This window comes from Hyla sarda, chromosome 5, assembly GCF_029499605.1.
Source record: "Hyla sarda isolate aHylSar1 chromosome 5, aHylSar1.hap1, whole genome shotgun sequence".
Classification (NCBI taxonomy): Eukaryota; Metazoa; Chordata; class Amphibia; order Anura; family Hylidae; genus Hyla; species Hyla sarda.
This window is the reverse complement of record NC_079193.1, coordinates 10,988,594-11,012,088: the sequence shown is the minus strand read 5'-3', so window position 1 is coordinate 11,012,088 and position 23,495 is coordinate 10,988,594. Positions and strand designations below refer to the sequence as shown.

The window sequence follows — 23,495 nt, the reverse complement described above, 5'->3', positions numbered from 1 at the left end:
GGTAGGGTCACACGTAACAGATCCACAGCGTATTTTATGCTGCAGATCCGCCGGTGACCTGACCCATTTTGTGCCTCCAGCTCTTGCACCCCCCCCCCCCCCCCCATATTCCCCTGCCTTGCTCTGCTCAGCCACACAGGGGACCTGCAAGTCGGCGAATGCACTCTGACATCGCCAGGAGCGGAGCGAGGTGGGGGGAACAGGGGGTGGGAATAGCTGGAGGCACAAAATGGGTCGGGTCACCTTCGGATTTGCAACGTAAAATGCGCTGCCGATCCGTTGCGTGTGTCCCTACCCTTAAAAAGAATCAGTCCCTGCGCTGGAATCCATTATACATTGTGTTTACTGTTTGTAATTCATCATTTCGGCTCCTCTTGTGTCTGTTCACCTCCGGCAGATCCGCCCTGTCCAATGTTTTATAATAGCGCTCAAGTTTTTGCGCAGTTTGTGAGATAAACTGAAAAAAAATTTTATACATAAAATTAAATGATTTTTACAGCTGCAAACCGTTCACTTTCCATCTTTGTCCGGACAGAGTCTCCTGTAGATGGTGTTCACCTGGGAGCGGGCCGAAGCTTCGGGGAGGGTTCTCCTTATAAAAGAGGAGACCCCCAAAGACTTCTTGGATCTTCGGGGGTCGATGTTCACTCCTGATGATGGTGACAATTTTTTTTTTTACACACATATGAAAAGTGTTTTTCTCGGTTGGCTGGACCAGGAGGTGTGAGGGTTAAAGAGATTCTCCAATTTCAAAAATTGATGACCAGGAACCCTCAGCGTTAAAGGGGTACTTCGCCCCTAGACATCTTATCCCCTATCTAAAGGATAGGGCATAAGATGTCTGATCGCGGGGGTCCCGCTGTGGCACCCCAGACATCTGGTGCACGCAGTGGCGATGTGGGGTGGAGTCTTGTGATGTCACGGCCACGCCCCCTCAATTCAAGTCTATGGGAGTGGGCATGACGGCAGTAACATTCCCTCCCATAGACTTGCATTGAGGGGCTGTAATGTCACGAGCCTTTGATGCTGAACCTGACGCTCTAAACGAACGCTGGGTGCAGCACAGTGATCGCCGGGGGGTCCTCAGCGTCAAGACCCCTGTGATCGGACATCTTATCTCCTATCCTTTTGGATAGGGGATAAGATGACTAGTGGCAGAGTACCTCTTTAGTTGCTTGGGTGAGCAGCTGTGATTGGATATACACAATGTACATCCACAACAAGTCTGTAAAAGCTGCTGTATTCATTCTCTGTCCGCTCCTCTGTCTGTGGCATTGCTCTGCATGCTGTAAGCACACTTCATATCTTCCTAAATGTCCAAAAAAGTTTGATGTATTTACCATCTCCCTGTCATATAAAAATATATTAATGGAGGCTGTAAGGGCTGGTCAGAGGTGATAATATCACTTAGGGCGCAGGGCTATTACTCATAGATAAGATCCAGCCACACCTCCTGAGACCGCAGAGGATAATGCATGATATCAGGACAGAGGGAGGAGCCAGGGAGCTGCTGAGACAACACCACACTGACAAAAGAAGGACTACACAACTTCCTATCAGGAGAGTGTGATGAGCTGGGTGGCTGTCCAGATAAGTCTGTTCTCCCTTCCCATTCGTCATCAAAGTCATGTGGACCATTTTCAGTTCAGATGCCTAACTTTCAGGTCTTTCATTGGTTCTCATGCAGCGGAAAGTCAAGCCCTGGCGGTGATCGTACTTCGACCTAGACGGCATGGGAAATCTACAGTCTAATCTTAAGTTGGTATCGTTCAAGTGGGTGAAAAGCACCATAAGTCCCAGCTAGGCAACAGGGCTCCCAACAGGTTACACTGCATCCCTTCTACTCTGCCCCGTACTGTGTTTAATACTATCTGCACCTGCTCAGTAAAGGAATTTATCCGTATCCCCACTTCGGTGTGTGTGTGTGTGTGTGTGTGTGTGTGTGTCTTATCCCCCGTGTCTGGCCCAGGAGAAGCTTTCTCCACCTTGGACCGTGTATAGGTTAACCGTGCCCTGGCATCACGAAGTGATAGGAATTCCTTGCACCCCAGTGTCACCACACATGCGTTTTGCTCAGGATGGGGAGCCAATCTGAGATGCCGATGGGAACAGGGCAGGTTTTCACCTGCGGACACCTTGTTTTCCTTGGAGCCGAGAGTGATCCACGTAGCCCTCGTGGAGTTTCAGAACCAAGTTCAGGGTCTCTTCCACGTTGGTTCAGTCTGACAACTTACCTGCATTAATTTATGTGGACACGCAGCAGGGGACCAAGTCTCTCCTGCTCATCATGGAATGCTGACTCGAAGTCCTGGGCAGAGAAGAATCTTCTGGAAATTGGAGCGAATTATCTCAGAGGTGATCCGAAGGCCACTGCAATTGGCTCAGCAGGAACAAAATAAATCCAGCAGCATGGAGCCTCCATCCACAAGTATGGTGGACAGACTTGGCCAACCAGCATTGGATGTCATGGCCACCAGATCCGACCACGAACTTCGTCACTTATTTTCCATCTACAGGAGAGACAAGTCTGCTCATCGTGACGGGCTGTCGATTAGCTGGAAAGATGTGTTGGTCTACAGCAGTGGTCTCAAACAGTGGTCCTCCAGCTATTGCAAAATTCAACTCCCAGCATGCCCGGACAGCCGTTGGCTGTCCGGGCATGCTGGGAGTTGAAGTTTTGCAACAGCTGGAGGAGTGCAGTTTGAAGACCACTGCACTAAGGGATAAGATGAGAAGGAAGCCTTGATTTACCTTTAGGGTACAGTGTGCATCCTATGGAGGAGGCAGACAGACACACCTTTGATGTCTGGACATTCTGGGAGTTGAATCTGGGGGGCCACAGTATGAGACCACTGCTCTACAGGTTTGCCCCATTTTACTACGCAAGATGATGAAAGACCAGGCTTTGGCTTTTGTGATCCTGCTCCTTTCGCCCAAAAGACATTTGTTTTCTTTTGCGTGCTAACCATTAAGAGGGCCACACTGAGAGATTCTGATCCGCCTGGACCTACTCCACCCAACTGAGTTCCATCATGTGATACGTCCAGTCTTAGATTCTTTGTATCTTTCCCATTCTAAACCTATCTTAAAAGGGGTACTCCACTGGAAAACGTTTTATTTTATTTTTTTATCAACTGGTGCCAGAAAGTTAAACAGATTTGAAAATGACTTCTATTTAAAAATCTTAATCCTTCCAGTACTTATCAGCTGTTATATGTTCCACAGGAAGTTATTTTATTTTTGAATTTCTTTTCTGTCTGACCACAGTGCTCTCTGCTGACACCTCTGTCCATGTCAGGAACTGTCCAGAGTAGGAGCAAATCCCCATAGCAAACCTCTCCTGCTCTGGACAGTTCCTGACATGGACAGAGGTGTCAGCAGAGAGCACTGTGGTCAGACAGAAAGGGAATAAAAAAAAAAGAACTTCCTGTGGAGCATACAGCAGCTGATTAGTACTGGAAAAATAAAGATTTTTAAATAGAAGTAATTTACAAATCTGTTTAACTTTCTGGTACCAGTTGATTTAAAAAAAAAAAAAAAAAAAATTATTAAAATTATTTTTTTCCAGGGGAGTACACCTTTAAATATTCATCTCAAAGGGATATTCCAAGATTTTTTTTTTATTGTATTTGATTTTTGTGTGCTGCAGGGGGTGTGAGGTTAGTGTAGTTTATACTATTGTGTTTGATCATTGTCTCGCAATTCATATGTGATCTTTGCTCCTGATGTTCATCTTAAGCAGCATACAAAGAGTGTTGTCTCTAGGAAAAAAAAGTCGGCTCCTCCCTGGCAGGATATACCCGCCCACCTGCAGTGAGGTACTCAGTTTTAGCTAGTGTCTGCAGGAGGCAAGATGCAGGTCTGGGGACTCCCCAGATCTTGTCTTTTTTTTTTTTTTTTCCCCTCTTTATTTTCCTACTTTCAGGCTTAAAGTTTAGTTTTTCTCTCCTTTTTTATTTTTTCTAGCGTGGAGCGACAGGAGCATGGCAGTGCCTGATCCCCCACATGCAAGCTAGGGGCACGGTGCATTGGAATAGGAATGACCTGTTAACCCCTCCTTGCCAACAACCAGCGCCTGGTGGTGTACCCTGGGTCCGGGTCCCTCATTCGCCCCCTATTCGCCATGTCTTAAAAAGGCAGGTGGCACTAGCTGGTCGAAGACTTCGAGGGTGAGTATTTGGCGGTTGAAGTGAGTATATATACCCCCCTCGGCAACAAGCATCTCATGGGTTAACTCCATCCCCCCCCCCCGTGAAGGAGCGTGCTTTCTCACTAGTACTGGGGCGGGCAGTGCTGGGTTAATTCAATTCCTCCCCGTGAAGGAGCGTGTTGTCTCACTATTACTGGGGCGGGCAGTGATGGGTTAATTCCTTTATTCTGTTTATTCTGCAATGGCGGGGGGTCACCCGAGAGCTGCGGGACTTTTTTCACTTCTACTCTGCAGGTCCCGCCGGCTGCTATGGTCCCGCTGGCTGGAGCAGTCTCCCCCTCACCATCTCGCCGGGTCTGCTGAGGGGACCCGGCCGGGGTGCGCTCCAGGCTGCCGGCGGAGTTCGGGACGATTTTTTTCATGGCGGTGTGAGGCGAGATTCACAGCGGCCATTACTCCGCCATTCTTCTTCCATATACTCAGCGCACGTGAGCCGGGAGGTTAGGCAGCTCCTTCCTCTCTGGCTCGCGGGCTGCTGGGGGCCCGTCTACACTGTTATGCTAAGCCCCGCCCCCTCCCTTCCCCGTTCCCAGGGTTCGGCGCGGACATTAGTTATATTCTCCCATGGCAGCAGCTCTGCGGGAGCGAGGTCCGGCCGTTCTTGTCCCCTGCCGGAGCAGTGTCTTAGCAGGCATTTATAGCGCTCCAGGGGCTGGCAGGAGAGTTGCACTGCGGGTAACACTTGCAGTGCCCTGCGCCTCATCTCCGCGCCTAATCTCCCCTCCTTCCTCACATTTTATTTCCCCTCCTTGGTCATTACAAAATCTCTCAGACCATTTGCTGGTCTTTTTGCGCCCTCTTGTGGCCAATGCTGGTGTTGTGGTTGTCATTCTATTACAGCCCTAGCCGGCCTTCTCTATTCTAATCCAGCATTATTAATCCCATGAAACATATGAACACCGCCGGGGCGGGTTATTTCCAGGGATTCACGTTTTCTTGGAACCCGGGGGTCATATTCCACAATATGGTCCCTTCTTCCACTGGGTGCCATACAATGCACAAGTTCTCTTGCGTTCCTGCAGTCGCTCAGGTTTCTTTTAAGATTCCTCATCAGTCAGGTCTGCTACCCATCCATGTTAGGGGTGTTTTCTTGGCGGTTATACTGTGGGATCTCCTTCTCCACAGGCTATTGCATTCGCGGCTAGTGCTACGGATCCCCTCATCCAGCGCACGGTACGCAGGGAAATATTCCTGATGGGCATGGATTTGTCCTGATCTTATTCTGCCAGACGGTAGTCTCAACTGTTTCTCAGTTCATGACTGCTCCTACCGCGACTTGCACTCGGTACCCCACTACTGTTGCGAGGTGCCCGGGGAGTGCTCCATAGCATACTATGGACCCTTACCAATAAACCACACCGTGGTCTTTTGAGGCTAGAGCCCTGTACCTCACTAATGTGTGAGGCATCCGATGGAGTGTCCCTTTGTCTCATGGGGGCCGATACCCGTAAGCCAGACAGTGGTCTGCATGGTTGCCTTCACCACCTGTCCTACATCAAACGGCCGATGTATCTGCGGCTGGAATTCCGGTGCCTCTCTGCTGTGAGGTATCCGACGAAGTGTCCAGTTGTCTACTTTGGACCATACCAGTAAGCCGGACAGTGTTCTGCAGGGTTACCTACACCGCCTGTCATAGTTCGACCGACTGATTTATCTGCGGCTGGAGTCCTGGTGAGAGGTGCTGCCGGAATGACTCGCTGTCTATTATGGACCCATACCAGTAAGCCGGACAGTCGTCTGCATGGTTTCCTGCAACCGCCTCTCACCCGTCACACGGCTGACATACTGCGGTTGGAGTTCTGGTACCTCTCTACTGTGCAAGGTGCGGACGGACTGACTCCTTGCCTACTATGGACCCATACCAGTAAGCCAGACAGTTGTCTGCGTGGTTTCCTACATGCACCTGTCACCCGGCTGGCATATCTGCGGTCGGATTTCTGGTACCTCTCTTCCGTGCAAGGTACAGACGGACCAGCTCCTTGTCTACTAGGGACCCATACCAGTAGTTCTCTGCATGGTTTCCTTCTACAGTCACCCATCACATGGCTGACGAGTCTGCTGTTGGAATTCAGGTACCTCACTCCTGTGAGGTGTCAGACAAGGTGTCCCATTATCTCCTATGGACCCATACCAGTAGGCCAGACAAGGGCCTGCATGTGGGGTCTACACGGCATGTCATTCATCAAACAGCTGAGGTATCTACAGTGGGTGTATCGCTACCCCACTTTTGTGCATGGTATCGACGGAATGACTCGTCATCGACTATTGAACCGTACCTGTTAGCCAGACAGTTGTCTGCGTGGTTTCCTACTTCCGCCCGCCACCCATCACTTGGCTGATGTTCCTGCAGTTGCAGTTCCGGTACATCACTACTCTGCGAGGTGTCCATCGGAGTGTCTCTGTCTCCTGTGGACCCATTTTGGTAATGACTGACACCGCCTGGCATACATCATCCGGCTGATGTATCTGTGGCGGGAGCCTTTGTACCCCTCTGTTTTGCAGGGTGCCGACGGACCGGCTCGTTGTCTACTCTGGACCCGTATCTGTTAGCCAGGCAGCGGTCTGCATGGTTCCCTACTCCACCTGTCACACGGCTGATGTATCTGCGGCTGGAGTTCTGGTACCTCACTACAGTGCGAAATGCCTGCCGGTATTACTTGTTCTCCCCTATGGTTCCATACCACTATGCCACTCAGTGGTCTGCATTTTTCCTCTGCCGCCTGTTGCGGCTGACGGCTTTGCAGCTGGAGTTCCGGTTCCCCACTACTGTTAGTGGTATGCTCGGAACTGACCCATAGTGTTCCACGGACCCTATAAGGATGACAGACATGCATTTCATGGCTTCTCTGCCTCCCTCTGGAGCACAGTTGCTGATGGTCTGACTGTTCCCTTTCTCCCCACACTTAGGACACACTTCCCCACAAGATATTCTTGTGCAGCCAGTCAGTTGTCTACTCTGTTCCGCTGCCATCGGTTCCTGACCTCAGGGCAGCCGTGAGCATAGCCAGTTTTTCCCCCCCGTAACTCACTGCAGGGTGAGGGTACTGGGGTTAGGTCCCTACAGATACGCGGGTTTGATGTCATTCAGTCATTCCTTCGGCCGCTGGGTTTTCCATTCCACCTGGTCAACCTGGTCGGACCGCACTGTCATGCCCCACTTTCTGTGGGAGGCTGACTGGAGTCATCTTGGGTGCTTTGGACTCCTATTCCTGTCGGCCAGTCGGTTTTTCGAATGGTTGATGACTAAATCCAGTCATCTACCATACTTTTCCCACTCTGTGGACGGTAGTTCAGGTACCCCGCTGCCAAGGTGTTTTCGGTGCATCACCCAGTGTTGTTCTGTGGACTTTGTTCCACGCATCACATACTGAGTTGCAGGGTTACCCTGTCCGAAGGCTGGTATCTCACTTCTCTGGGTGTTTTATGCATGCAGGACCAGGCTTGCCCATGGTCTCTCTGCCACATGGCCAGAATGTGTCTTCATATTTTTCTATACCACCTGGCCGCCTTCCTCATTCCTTCGAGGCTGCGGATGTGGTTCGATGTCCTTCTCCAGGTGCAGTTCCGCAGTGTGTGTATCTGCGAGTTTTTGCCACACTCTGTACCTGTAAGTCTTCTGTATCTGCAAGTCTCCGGCTCCACACGCCTTCTTCTTTGGAGGTTTTTTTGTGTGGCGGTCTTGGTACCCCACTACTGTCCTGAGATCCCCATGTCTGTGTCCCTACGCATACTGGGGCCGCGCAGTAGGTGTGGAGCCCACCGTTCCTTCTGTTCGGTGGGGTAGGCCTCGGTTTCTTCCCGAGATTGGCTCCGCGGTCCTGTGGCGATTCACCATTTCTGTTCTGACATGGGGCCTGCGGGGCGGCAGTCAGTTCAGTCTCTTCCTTTGCCTACAGATGTCTAAGGCATGTGCTCTTTTGCCTTTTTCTCAATCTGGTTTGGCTCTCAAACAAGTTTGTGTTCTTTTGCCCAGCTCCAGTGTACAGGCTTCAGATCTCTCTGGGGTCTCCTGATGGCCCCCCTAGGAGGTGTTGAGCTGCCTCCGAGGTTTGGGAGCTCTGCCCACCCAGCTCTTGTCCCGTGGGGCAGCATTCCCCTTTTGCTACTGTGCCTGGCACACTTGCCTTTCCCCTTCCACAGGGGGTGTGGTTATCTGGGTGCTTGGCGTGGGTCTTCCGGTGTTTTCTTCACAAAATTTGACCACACTTGTTTTTTCCCCTCCTCTCGAGGGACTATGCTGTTGAGTTTTTCCTGTCGCAGAGCTGTTGCTGTCTCGTTGTTACCCCTTTTTTTGGTGGGATATTGGCAAGGCCCTTGTCTTTTACCGAGGGCATTCAACAGTGTCTCTTACTGTCTGGGCTTGTCGGCCGCCTTCACGGCCTGGCTCTCTTCCACCTTTTTTGGTTGTTTACTGCTGCTCACGCAGCCTGGACACACTCCTCGGTTGGAGGGATTTGTGCGATCTCCATGGAAGGGTTAGTTAATCGTTCCCTTCTTTGTCGGTCAGTTGCACCGCACTGACACCCAAGTCTTCTGGCACACTCTTTCCTGCACCCAGACCCTGGGGGTCACAGTTGGGTTCTCCTTTCTGATCCGCTTGGACCACTGGGTCTATGAATTGTTGGCCTTTGGCCTAGTCTCTGTCCTTGGATGCTGTGGCGTGCCTTCTTTTCAGGCAGCTCTTTCGGTTGCACCTTGGTGCTGGTTCCGATCTTGGGTAGGTGTTCTGTTTCGGCCCAGATTTCACCGCTAGCCCATCAGGCGGGGCGGTCTTTTTTCCACTGCATTCCTTCTATTTTTCATGTTTTTCTCTAGAAGTGGTCGTCCAGGGACTTTGAGGACATCTGTTTCCTTGCTCTTCAAGGGTTTTTGTTTTCCAGGTGTCCCTGACATATTCAATTTCTTGTCTGGTTCCCCCAGAGGCCGACCTTTTCCTTGGGGTCCTAGTACATCTTCCTGGACGGGCGATCTTCCGGGAGCTCCATTTCTGGCTTTGGTCTGTATCCAACTTGGGAGCTCGTCCACGGGCCCTGTGAGCTCGGTCTTGGGACTGCTTCTTTCTGGTGGTTGTATTTTTCCCACCCTAGGGGACTGCTTTGGTACGTCCCATCAGTTCGGAGTCCTCCAATGAAGAGCGCCAGAGAAAAGGAGATTTTTGTACTCACCGTAAAATCTCTTTCTCGTAGCTCTCATTGGGGGACACCGCACCCACCCTTTTCTTCTTCCTTTCCCCGGATTCTTCTTTGCGGTTATTGAGTTGTCTCTCCGAGATTCCTTACTGGGGTCCTTCGGATGTATTTCTTGTTTGCTTCTCCTGCTGCTTTGTGACAAAACTGAGTACCTCACTGCAGGTGGGCGGGTATATCCTGCCAGGGAGGAGCAGACTTTTTTTTCCTAGTGCCAGCGCCTCCTAGTGGCAAGAGCATATACCCATCAGTTCGGTGTCCCCCCAATGAGAGCTACGAGAAAGAGATTTTACGGCGAGTACAAAAATCTCCTTTTTCGTGTTGGCCAAGGATGCCTCGTTCTCCGTCCCAGTAAGCAAAGAGATATTTTCTCCAGAGTTTAGTTCAGCACAAGTTGAGTAGCATGAAAATCTCCACCTTAATGTAGCGGTGTCTCTAAAGCTTTTTTTTTTTTTTATTAATTAAGATGGATCAGAATCACTGCTAGAAGCTTACTCTATAATGGATCAACCAGACCATGGAGGGATCAGGGCCGACTCAACTAGATCCACCACAACTACGTAGATTTTCTTCAAATGTTTTTATTAAAGGGGCATTTCGGCTTTATACATCTTATCTAAAGGATGTATGAAGGCAGGGGTCCCGGCGATCTCTGTGCAGCCCCCAGCATTCTGTGCTGAGTACTGCCTCCAAGACAGGGACATGGCGTGACGGGCCCGCCCCTTGTGGTGCCACGTCCCCTCCATGTCTATGGGAGGGGGCATGATGGCCGTCACGGCCCCTCCCATAGACATGAATGGAGGGGGCGTGGCATCACAAGGGGGTGTGGCTGAGACTGCAGGGGTCCCCAGTGGCGGGACCCCTGCGATTATACATCTTATCCCCTATCCTTTATACAGCCGGAATACCCCTTTTAATGTGGTACTTCAGCTTTAACATCTTATCTACAGGAGGTGAGCTGACCCAAGTCTAATCAATTCACCTGGCTGACATCCAGCGCCAGAAGCCTGATGAGATGACCAGATGCAGTGATCAAACTCCACCTCCTCTCTCTGCAAAGCCAATGGATTCATTGGAAATGTAGGCAGCATTAGGAAAATAGTTTTTAGTAATAGGATTGCAATCAGTACGGCTGAAACCACCACCCCACCCCACCCCCAGGTAAGCACAAGGCATACACAAGAACCTCCACATTATTGTCTAATAATAGGCTATACTAATAATAATAATAGGCACTAATAAGAAAAAGAACCCCAGAGTGTTTTTGTTACTTTGACACAAAAAGTCAAATTTGCTAAAATCTTTTTTGTTTTTCCTACAATTGAACTGTGTCAGGGCTCTTTTTTTTAAGTGGATTGTAGCTTATCTTATTGATAACATTTTGTGGTACATGACATTTTGATTACTTTTAACTCAATTTAGCTGTAGTTTTTTTTTTATACCAATTGTTCTAATTGTTTACATTATAAATAGGAAAACATTTTTTTTTATTTCACTAGGACTCGAACATACATTTGTTTGCGCAATCAATACTATGGTATTGCAGTGTACTGCGCTCTGATCACAATCCAAGTGTTTCTGTGGTCATCCAATAATCCCGAAAATCAATAAAATTTAAAGGGGTACTCCAGTGGAAAACATTTTTTTTTGTTTTACAAATCCGCTAGTGGCAGAAAGTTAAACAGATTTGTAAATTACTTGTATTAAAAAATCTTAATCCTTCCAGTACTTATCAGCTGCTGTATACTACAAAGGAAGTTCTTTTCTTTTGGAATTTATTTTCTGTCTGGCCACAGTGCTCTCTGCTGACACCTCTGTCCATGCCAGGAACTGTCCAGAGCAGGATAGGTTTGCTATGGGGGTTTGATACTACTCTGGACAGTTCCTAAAATGGACAGAGGTGTCAGCAGAGAGAACTGTTGTCAGGCAGAAAAGAACAACTGAACTACAGCAGCTGATAAGTACTGGAAGGATTAAGATTTTTTTTAATAGAAGTGATTTACAAATCTGTTTTACTTTCTGGAGCCAGTTGATTTAAAATAAAATAAAAATTGTTTCCCACCGGAGTACCCCTTTAAAGGTCAAGAAGAAGAAGCAAAAACAAACTCAAAATGTCTGTAAAATAAAACTGCATTTCTCCATTTACAGGATAAAAGAAAAAAAAAAAACATACATACAAATCATCCAAAAATGTACATAAAATATACAAGAGTAACAGGGGGAGGAGCTGAGAGGCCTCCGCCTATTGTGGGGCTCAAAAAATAAATTAAAGGGAGAGGATATGCAGCGTTTAGGGGGGAGGGTCCTGAACTCGATATAAGGCTGTATTGATTGGAATTCTGTGGCATTGGAATGAACGCTCTAGCCTGCCCCCTGCTGGGCTGCGCCCATGTATACACTACCAGTTACGAATAGGCCCCGCCCATAAAACATACGCCCCTCCCACAACTCAGAATAACAGGCCCTACACCGCTAGCAGACTCTACCCAGTATAGAAGTAACCCCTCCCACTGAAGGTAAACTCCACCCAGTGCCCAATAGGCTCCACCCACAGAGGTTACATACTGATATCTCATCCATGGTGAACGGGAGGCGGGTATTCTTGGGGCCACATTTATATCAGGGAGTCTAGGAGTGTACATGGGGTATGAGACCATGCAGGACGGGCAAGTCACTGAGATGATGTATGATGAGAATAAAAGGTGGGAGGAGGGGGTTTGAAGGTACAGCCCTGGGGGGCAACCTATGGGGGGCAGTAATCTGCAAAGTACGGGTGCTGAAGAGCCTCGTCTGCCGAAATCCTCTGAACCGGGTTACATTTCAGCAAGTTCTGGAAACAGAAAGAGAATGTGTTGAGAGAGAGACAGATCACGCGTAAAAGGAAGGGGGCGATTAGGGGGTCCAGAAAAGGGTAAAGGGGTCTCTGTTTAGAATTTACAGTAAAGATTTAACATTTTTAAATTCTGCTGCAACCTGGAAACCATCAAAAAGTAGGTAACAGTGTTTCCCAACCAGGGTGGCTCCAGCTGTTGCAAAACTACAACTCCCAGCCTACCTGAGAGAGACAGATCACATGTAAAAGGAAGGGGGAGATCAGGGGTCCAGAAAAGGGTAAGGGGGTCTCTGTCTAGAATTTACAGTAACATTTTTAAAAAATAATAAAATTCTGCTGCAACCTGGAAACCGTCAAAAAGTAGGTAACAGTATTTCCCAACCAGGGTGCCTCCAGCTGTTGCAAAACTACAACTCCCAGCCTGCGGCTGTCCAAGCACACTGGGAGTTGTAGTTTTGCAACAGCTGGAGGCACCCTGGTTGGGAAATACTCTACTAGAAGGTACTCACCTAGACATTTCTGCACTGCTTGCTGCTGTCCTTGTCTATTGCACACCCTGCTATGTCAAAGGGGTTATGCCAAGATTAAAGGGGTACTCCGGTGGAAAACATTTTTTTTTATTTTTTTTTAAATCAACTGGTGCCAGAAAGTTAAACAGATTTGTAAATTACTTCTATTAAAAAAATCTTTACCCTTCCAGTACTTATTAGCAGCTGAATACTACAGAGGAAATTCTTTTCTTTTTTAAATTTCTTTTCTGTCTGACCACAGTGCTCTCTGCTGACACCTCTGTTCATGTTAGGAACTGTTCAGAGCAGGAGAAGTTTTCTATGGGGATTTTCTCCCTCCTTCTCTGGACAGTTCCTAAAATGGACAGAGGTGTCAGCAGAGAGCACTGTGGTCAGACTGAAAGGAAATTCAAAATTAAAAGAACTTCCCATGTAGTATTCAGCTAATAAGTACTGGAAGGATTAAGATTTTTTTAATAGAAGTAATTTACAAATCTGTTTAACTTTCTGGCACCAGTTGATAAAAATTATTTATTAATTTTTTTTCCAGTGGAGTACCCCTTTTAAGTCCAAAAGTGGACCACTCACTTACTATGCTTATTAGTAGGATTTAGACTGGTTTTTCCCCCCATCTAAAATTGTCGCACAGAAAGTTGCAGTCTAAATACGTGCGACTTTTTCGTGACTCCTTTTTTAGAGGATTTTTAGAACATGATGCATTCTAGGTTATTTTAGACGGAAAAATGCATTGGTGCTGAATTTAGCAATAGTGACTTTCCGGGGAAAAATTAGCATTGGGCGAAAGTACGCTGAAATGTCAGACCGTGCTGGAGCAGGTTTAACCCCTTAAGGACACATGACGTACTGGAACGTCATGTGTCCACTCCCGATCTATAACGCGGGGCCACGGCGTGGCCCCGCGTCATAGCGGGTCGGGCCCGGCCTCTAACAACGGCCGGGACCCGTGGCTAATAGCGCGCGGCATTGATCGCTGTGCCGCGCGCTATTAACCCTTTAGACGCGGCGTTCAAAGTTGAACGCCGCGTCTAAAGTGAAACCGAAAGCATCCCGGCTAGCTCAGTGGGCTGTTCGGGATAGCCGCGGTGAAATCGCGGCATCCCGAACAGCTGACAGGACAGCGGGAGGGCCCCTACCTGCCTCCTCGCTGTCCGATCGCCGAATGACTGCTCAGTGCCTGAGATCCAGGCATGAGCAGTCATCCGGCAGAATCGTTGATCACTGGTTTCTTATGAGAAACCAGTGATCAACATAGGAGATCAGTGTGTGCAGTGTTATAGGTCCCTATGGGATAACAATGATCAGTATAAGAGATCAGTGTGTGCAGTGTTATAGGTCCCTATGGGACCTATAACACTGCAAAAAAAAAGTGCAAAAAAAAAGTGAATAAAGATCATTTAACTCCTCCCCTATTAAAAGTTTGAATCACCCCCCTTTTCCAATAAAAAAAAAAACACAGTGTAAATAAAAATAAAAATAAACATATGTGGTATCACCGCGTGCGGAAATGTCCGAATTATAAAAATATATCATTAATTAAACCGCTCGGTCAATGGCGTGCGCGCAAAAAAATTCCAAAGTCCAAAATAGTGCATTTTTGGTCACTTTTTATATCATTTAAAAATGAATAAAAAGTGATCAATAAGTCCTATCAATGCAAAAATGGTACCGTTAAAAACTTCAGATCACGGCGCAAAAAATGAGCCCTCATACCGCCCCATACACGGAAAAATAAAAAAGTTATAGGGGTCAGAAGATGACAATTTTAAACGTATTAATTTTCCTGCATGTAGTTATGATTTTTTCCAGAAGTCCGACAAAATCAAACCTATATAAGTAGGGTATCATTTTAATCGTATGGACCTACAGAATACATATCAGGTGTCATTTTTACCGAAAAATGTACTACGTAGAAACGGAAGCCCCCAAAAGTTACAAAACAGCGTTTTTTTTTTTCAATTTTGTCGCACAATGATTTTTTTTCCCGCTTCACCATAGATTTTTGGGCAAAATGACTGACGTCATTACAAAGTAGAATTGGTGGCGCAAAAAATAAGCCATCATATGGATTTTTAGGTGTAAATTTGAAAGAGTTATGATTTTTTAAAGGCAAGGAGCAAAAAACGAAAATGCAAAAACGGAAAAACCTCCGGTCCTTAAGGGGTTAAATACAGTCTAACCCGTAGAACCCGAAGTCTGCGCGCAAAATTTATCAAGAGCCGTGCGACTTTTGATAAATTAGACGCACAATATACCGGCCTAACCCTCTGTAGTTTGGTCTATATTGATGCGGGACATAGACAACTTTGATAAATCTCCCCCATTGTCCGTGCACTGTCTGTGCTCATGGTTAGTGGGGGTCCCAGTGGTCGAAACCCCCCCCCCCACTAATCAGCTAGTTATCTCCTTCTTTATAACTCTATCATAGGAGTGAAATACTGTTTTACAAAACGTAACGTTCACACATCTAAAAGTAGATAAATAAAAAAAATACTCACAAAAGGCAAAGTTCTGCCAGACAGACAAGAGTTAAAAGGGGTACTCCGCTGTCAGACATCTTATCCCCTATCCAAAAGTATAGGGGATAAGATGTCTGATCACGGGGGTGACGCTGCCGGGGCACCCAGCGATCTCCCACAGCATCGGCATTCTATCAGACACGGGGTTCCTGTGGCAGTGACGTCACGCCCCGTCCATTCATGTCTATGGGAGGGGGCGTGTCGTCCGACACGCCCCCTCCCATAGACATGAATGGACGGGGCATGGCAGTGACGTCACAATCATGGCCTCTGCCTCCCAGCGTTCTGAACAAAATGTTGGGAGCACCGGAGTACTCTTTTAAACCTGTAGGGGCACAATTAATAGCACATATAGTGTCATATACACACTGTGGGTGTTAGTGCAACAATACATCAGAAAACGACCCCAAGTGGACAATAGTAACCCTATAAATCCTGTTATTTAGAAATCATAACACGACGTGTTGCTCTACCCCCCCCCCCCCCCCAAAAAAAAATAAAAAATAAAAAAAAAGTCAGGTTCATCAGTCCTATGATACAAATACAGTGGTCCCTCAAGTTACAATATTAATTGGTTCCAGGATGGCCATTGTATGTTGAAACCATTGTATGTTGAGACCAGAACTCTATGGAAACCTGGTAATTGGTTCTAAAGGCACCAAAAATGTCATCCAAAAATAGGAAAAAGTGAGGATTAAAGAAAAATAAGTAGATAACTAATATAGATAAAGCAAATCCTTATATATAAAAGTAATAAAGATCTGCTGGGAGCTGTAATCACTGTCTATGTCAGTGTTTCATGCTGGGAGTTGTAGTTTTGCAACAGCTGGGGGCACCCTGTTTGGGAAACACTGATCTATGTAGAGGACAGGAGCTTCTTCTGGGTCCTGTACAGTACACAAAGTGTCACAAAAAAGTACATGAACCCGCGCTCACCTGGTGTCCAAAGGAGCAGGTAACCCTGGGGCAGGTAAAGAGTACAGAACATGTAATCCCTCCCTGTACTGTAGGGGGCGCTACCAGACATCAGTCAGTGCATACACTTCAGTAATACAGGTAAAGAGTACAGAACATGTAATCCCTCCCTGTACTGTAGGGGGCGCTACCAGACATCAGTCAGTGCATACACTTCAGTAATACAGGTAAAGAGTACAGAACATGTAATTACCTCCCTGTACTGTAGGGGGCGCTACCAGACACCAGTCAGTGCATACGCTTCAGTAATACAGGTAAAGAGTACAGAACATGTAATTACCTCCCTGTACTGTAGGGGGCACTACCAGACACCAGTCAGTGCATACGCTTCAGTAATACAGGTAAAGAGTACAGAACATGTAATCCCTCCCTGTACTGTAGGGGGCGCTACCAGACATCAGTCAGTGCATACACTTCAGTAATACAGGTAAAGAGTACAGAACATGTAATTACCTCCCTGTACTGTAGGGGGCGCTACCAGACACCAGTCAGTGCATACGCTTCAGTAATACAGGTAAAGAGTACAGAACATGTAATTACCTCCCTGTACTGTAGGGGGCACTACCAGACACCAGTCAGTGCATACGCTTCAGTAATACAGGTAAAGAGTACAGAACATGTAATACCTCTCTGTACTGTAGGGGGCGCTACCAGACACCAGTCAGTGCATACACTTCAGTAATACAGGTAAAGAGTACAGATCATGTAATACCTCCCTGTACTGTAGGGGGCGCTACCAGACATCAGTCAGTGCATACACTTCAGTAATACAGGTAAAGAGTACAGAACATGTAATACCTCCCTGTACTGTAGGGGGCGCTACCAGACACCAGTCACTGCATACACTTCAGTAATACAGGGGTTTTACCAGTGAATGCCCATTCTGATTGGTCGGTTCTTTCAGCCATTGACCCGTTTCACAGACCTGGACTGTCCATAGCATTGTATGTTGAGTCTGGTTTCAACTTACAATGGTCCAGAATAGACCATTGTATGTTGAAACTATTGTATGTTGAGGCCATTGTAAGTTGGGGGATCACTGTAGATACATTAGCAGCAGCTCACTCAGGGTTTCCAGACAGAAAGAAAAACACTTTCTTGCATCAAATCAAACGGCAAAATAGGAAACGATTGCTGAGATGCTGAACATGTGATCAGAAACTACAAGCTTTATGTACAGGTGCGTCTGTGAATGCTGGGAGTTGTAGTTCCACATCAGGTGGAGAGACCACTCATTTAGCTACACTAACTTGGCCCTGAGATACCTGTAGTAAGTCTCTTCCAGTGGCGTTCAGCTTAGGTACAACATTCACTAGAGATGTGGTAGCCGGATACATGGGGTAGGGCTGGAAAACAAAAAGATCTAGGATTAGATACATGACGGAACGTGAGGTGCAACATTCTGTATAGAACAAACTACAGCAATGGTGGACACAACGGGGTACGAATAGGACTAAGCTACTCTGACCTGCAATACCAGGCATCACCACCACTGACAGTATGGCGCTGTTTGTGATATACAATGAAGGAGCTGTCAATGTCACCATTTTAGGGCTTGTTTTTTTGCAGGACAAGTAAAAGAATGGAAACACAGCTGCATGGCCTGTTACATAAGTAGTGACACACTGTAACAAACTGGACTGTAATGAATCCTGATGGAGCCCCCGATCCCTCTCACCTTATAGTCCGGTAGTTTTGTCATAGTCGGCCATTGCTCCTCAGTCGGGGTTCCGAGCAATGTGTTCTGGATTAAGGAAAAGTCCTATCTATAACGTGTCCTTAAATAGGTCTACACCCCTCCCCCCTGCACTGCGCCAAATTGTAGGTGCAACAAAGGATATCGGAAAATCCTCTTCAATTGGTCGTCTACATCATTTCCGGGGAATAACGGCCTCCCTGCATTGGCCAACTCTGGAGAGAAAGAACAGGAGATATGTGATCTGTAGGACCACAGAGGTTATTATAGATATGAGATAGATAGATAGATATGAGATAGATAGATAGATATGAGAGATAGATAGATATGAGAGATAGATAGATATGAGAGATAGATAGATATGAGAGATAGATAGATATGAGAGATAGATAGATATGAGATATAGATATGAGATATAGATAGATAGATATGAGATAGATAGATAGATAGATACATATGATAGATAAATATGAGATAGATAGATAGATACATATGATAGAATAGTTCTTCCATCTATCTGTCAGTCCAGAAGTCAGGATGGAAGGAGGCCAGGTGGGCATTTACCTGCAAATATACAGCCGGCCGACCACATGTCTATTGAAGTGGAATAAAGTTTGGCACCAAAAAGGACATCAGGTGGGCGATACCAAAGAGTCACCACCTAGAGGGGAGACATGGGGGGGGGGGAGCATTACACAAAAGTGGGAAAATCTTAGGCCAAAGAATACAGCAGATCAATAATAGGCTCACCTCAGCGGAGTAACACCGAACCGGGATACCGAACGCCCGAGCCAGGCCGAAATCCGCCAACTTCAACTCTCCATTCTAAAAGGACACACAGCACATAGGAGCAGTATTATAGTAGTTATATTCTTGTATATAGGAGCAGTATTTTAGTAGTTATATTCTTGTATATAGGAGGCAGTATTATAGTAGTTATATTCTTGTATATAGGAGCAGTATTATAGTAGTTATATTCTTGTATATAGGAGCAGTATTATAGTAGTTATATTCTTGTATATAGGAGCAGTATTATAGTAGTTATATTCTTGTATATAGGAGGCAGTATTATAGTAGTTATATTCTTGTATATAGGAGCAGTATTATAGTAGTTATATTCTTGTATATAGGAGCAGTATTATAGTAGTTATATTCTTGTGTATAGGAGCAATATTATAGTAGTTATATTCTTGTATATAGGAGCAGTATTATAGTAGTTATATTCTTGTGTATAGGAGCAATATTATAGTAGTTATATTCTTGTATATAGGAGCAGTATTATAGTAGTTATATTCTTGTGTATAGGAGCAGTATTATAGTAGTTATATTCTTGTATATAGGAGCAGTATTATAGTAGTTATATTCTTGTATATAGGAGGCAGTATTATAGTAGTTATATTCTTGTATATAGGAGCAGTATTATAGTAGTTATATTCTTGTATATAGGAGCAGTATTATAGTAGTTATATTCTTGTATATAGGAGCAGTATTATAGTAGTTATCTTCTTGTATATAGGAGACAGTATTATAGTAGTTATATTCTTGTATATAGGAGACAGTATTATAGTAGTTATATTCTTGTATATAGGAGACAGTATTATAGTAGTTATATTCTTGTATATAGGAGACAGTATTATAGTAGTTATATTCTTGTATATAGGAGGCAGTATTATAGTAGTTATATTCTTGTATATAGGAGGCAGTATTATAGTAGTTCTATTCTTGTATATAGGAGCAGTATTATAGTAGTTCTATTCTTGTATATAGGAGCAGTATTATAGTAGTTCTATTCTTGTATATAGGAGCAGTATTATAGTAGTTCTATTCTTGTATATAGGAGGCAGTATTATAGTAGTTCTATTCTTGTATATAGGAGCAGTATTATAGTAGTTATATTCTTGTATATAGGAGCAGTATTATAGTAGTTATATTCTTGTGTATAGGAGCAGTATTATAGTAGTTATATTCTTGTATATAGGAGCAGTATTATAGTAGTTATATTCTTGTATATAGGAGGCAGTATTATAGTAGTTATATTCTTGTATATAGGAGCAGTATTATAGTAGTTATCTTCTTGTATATAGGAGCAGTATTATAGTAGTTATCTTCTTGTATATAGGAGCAGTATTATAGTAGTTATCTTCTTGTATATAGGAGACAGTATTATAGTAGTTATATTCTTGTATATAGGAGACAGTATTATAGTAGTTATATTCTTGTATATAGGAGCAGTATTATAGTAGTTATATTCTTGTATATAGGAGCAGTATTATAGTAGTTATATTCTTGTATATAGGAGCAGTATTATAGTAGTTATATTCTTGTATATAGGAGGCAGTATTATAGTAGTTATATTCTTGTATATAGGAGCAGTATTATAGTAGTTATATTCTTGTATATAGGAGCAGTATTATAGTAGTTATATTCTTGTGTATAGGAGCAGTATTATAGTAGTTATATTCTTGTATATAGGAGCAGTATTATAGTAGTTATATTCTTGTATATAGGAGGCAGTATTATAGTAGTTATATTCTTGTATATAGGAGCAGTATTATAGTAGTTATCTTCTTGTATATAGGAGCAGTATTATAGTAGTTATCTTCTTGTATATAGGAGCAGTATTATAGTAGTTATCTTCTTGTATATAGGAGACAGTATTATAGTAGTTATATTCTTGTATATAGGAGACAGTATTATAGTAGTTATATTCTTGTATATAGGAGACAGTATTATAGTAGTTATATTCTTGTATATAGGAGACAGTATTATAGTAGTTATATTCTTGTATATAGGAGGCAGTATTATAGTAGTTATACTCTTGTATATAGGAGGCAGTATTATAGTAGTTATATTCTTGTATATAGGAGGCAGTATTATAGTAGTTATATTCTTGTATATAGGAGCAGTATTATAGTAGTTCTATTCTTGTATATAGGAGCAGTATTATAGTAGTTCTATTCTTGTATATAGGAGCAGTATTATAGTAGTTCTATTCTTGTATATAGGAGGCAGTATTATAGTAGTTCTATTCTTGTATATAGGAGCAGTATTATAGTAGTTATATTCTTGTATATAGGAGCAGTATTATAGTAGTTATATTCTTGTGTATAGGAGCAGTATTATAGTAGTTATATTCTTGTATATAGGAGCAGTATTATAGTAGTTATATTCTTGTATATAGGAGGCAGTATTATAGTAGTTATCTTCTTGTATATAGGAGCAGTATTATAGTAGTTATCTTCTTGTATATAGGAGCAGTATTATAGTAGTTATCTTCTTGTATATAGGAGCAGTATTATAGTAGTTATCTTCTTGTATATAGGAGACAGTATTATAGTAGTTATATTCTTGTATATAGGAGCAGTATTATAGTAGTTATATTCTTGTATATAGGAGGCAGTATTATAGTAGTTATATTATTGTATATAGGAGCAGTATTATAGTAGTTATATTCTTGTATATAGGAGCAGTATTAGAGTAGTTATATTCTTGTATATAGGAGGCAGTATTATAGTAGTTATATTCTTGTATATAGGAGGCAGTATTATAGTAGTTATATTCCTGTATATAGGAGGCAGTATTATAGTAGTTATATTCCTGTATATAGGAGACAGTATTATAGTAGTTATATTCTTGTATATAGGAGACAGTATTATAGTAGTTATATTCTTGTATATAGGAGACAGTATTATAGTAGTTATATTCTTGTATATAGGAGACAGTATTATAGTAGTTATATTCTTGTATATAGGAGACAGTATTATAGTAGTTATATTCTTGTATATAGGAGCAGTATTATAGTAGTTATATTCTTGTATATAGGAGCAGTATTATAGTAGTTATATTCTTGTATATAGGAGCAGTATTATAGTAGTTATATTCTTGTATATAGGAGCAGTATTATAGTAGTTATATTCTTGTATATAGGAGCAGTATTATAGTAGTTATATTCTTGTATATAGGAGCAGTATTATAGTAGTTATATTCTTGTATATAGGGGCAGTATTATAGTAGTTCTATTCTTGTATATAGGAGCAGTATTATAGTAGTTCTATTCTTGTATATAGGAGCAGTATTATAGTAGTTCTATTCTTGTATATAGGAGCAGTATTATAGTAGTTCTATTCTTGTATATAGGAGCAGTATTATAGTAGTTATATTCTTGTATATAGGAGCAGTATTATAGTAGTTATATTCTTGTATATAGGGGCAGTATTATAGTAGTTAGATTCTTGTATATAGGAGCAGTATTATAGTAAGTTATATTCTTGTATATAGGAGAAGTATTATAGTAATTATATTCTTGTATATAGGAGCAGTATTATAGTAGTTATATTCTTGTATATAGGAGACAGTATTATAGTAGTTATATTCTAGTATATAGGGGGCAGTATTATAGTAGTTATATTCTTGTATATAGGAGCAGTATTATAGTAGTTATATTCTTGTATATAGAAGCAGTATTATAGTAGTTATATTCTTGTATATAGGGGCAGTATTATAGTAGTTATATTCTTGTATATAGGAGCAGTATTATAGTAGTTATATTCTTGTATATAGGGGCAGTATTATAGTAGTTATATTCTTGTATATAGGAGCAGTATTATAGTAGTTATATTCTTGTATATAGGAGCAGTATTATAGTAGTTATATTCTTGTCCACAGGGGACAGTATTATAATAGCCAGTATTACATAGTACTGCCCCCCCCCCACTCCTCACTTCTAGTAAGTCTCACCCGGTTGATGAGCAGATTTTGAGGCTTGAGGTCTCGGTGCAGAACGTTACGACTGTGGCAGAATGCCAGACCTTTCAGCAGCTGATACATGAAGGACTGATGAGACAGAAGATATGAGAGACATTTACACTTTATAACATTTTATTACCATAGTGTCACACCTCCTAGAGACAGCAGCATACACCCACGGTCTGTGTCCCCCAATGGAGCCGATAGAGAAATAAATAAATTATGGGTGAAAACATGACATGAAGACATTACACGGGGAGGTTTGTCCTCGGGGAGAACTATGGACAACTTTAATTGCCAACAATGGATCATGCAAACTATAAGGTATATAGACATAATTCTCTGTATGCAGCTCCCCTGTCAATCCCTATTGTCTGCATGTGGGCCTGTACACCAACCTATCCTTAAAGGGGTACTCCCCTGGAAAATGATATATACAGTAACCGCCCGACATATGATCAAATCAACATACAATGCTTTTTTATGTCGGGGCCATCGCATTAAGTGCTATCCGGCAGCGCCAAATGCTTAAGCTGCTGCCGGATAGCAGCTTAATGTTCCCTGTGTGGTGCGGTGAGTATTACTTACCCCTCCACGATGCTCCGGGGTGCCCTCCGGGTCCAGCGCTGGTCCTCCGGTGTCTTCTCGGCCCTCTCCGATGACGTCAATACGAAGCTGCGCACGCTGTCCCTTCATCCAATAGGAATTGTGTACGCAGCGGCGTAATGACGTCGCTACGCAGGCCCAGCGGAGGACCGGAGAAGACCAGGAGAGCCCAGCAGAGGCCCGGGGTCACCATCGGG

At 43.9% G+C, this 23,495-nt stretch overlaps 1 protein-coding gene across 1 annotated transcript in view; it reads right to left on the bottom strand.

Annotated features, from left to right (window-relative positions):
- Positions 1-10,591: 10,591 nt before the first annotated feature.
- The window catches only part of CDK5 (cyclin dependent kinase 5), a 36,432-nt gene continuing 23,528 nt past the window's right edge, over positions 10,592-23,495 (bottom strand). Inside the window, exons 6-11 of the mRNA XM_056518848.1 lie at positions 22,684-22,779; positions 18,697-18,771; positions 18,511-18,607; positions 17,929-18,161; positions 17,516-17,596; positions 10,592-12,226 (exon numbers count right to left, since the gene is read on the bottom strand). Coding sequence (XP_056374823.1) covers positions 18,040-18,161; positions 18,511-18,607; positions 18,697-18,771; positions 22,684-22,779 — 390 coding nt within the window. The 3' untranslated portion in view covers positions 10,592-12,226; positions 17,516-17,596; positions 17,929-18,039. The remainder of the gene's footprint in view (positions 12,227-17,515; positions 17,597-17,928; positions 18,162-18,510; positions 18,608-18,696; positions 18,772-22,683; positions 22,780-23,495) is intronic.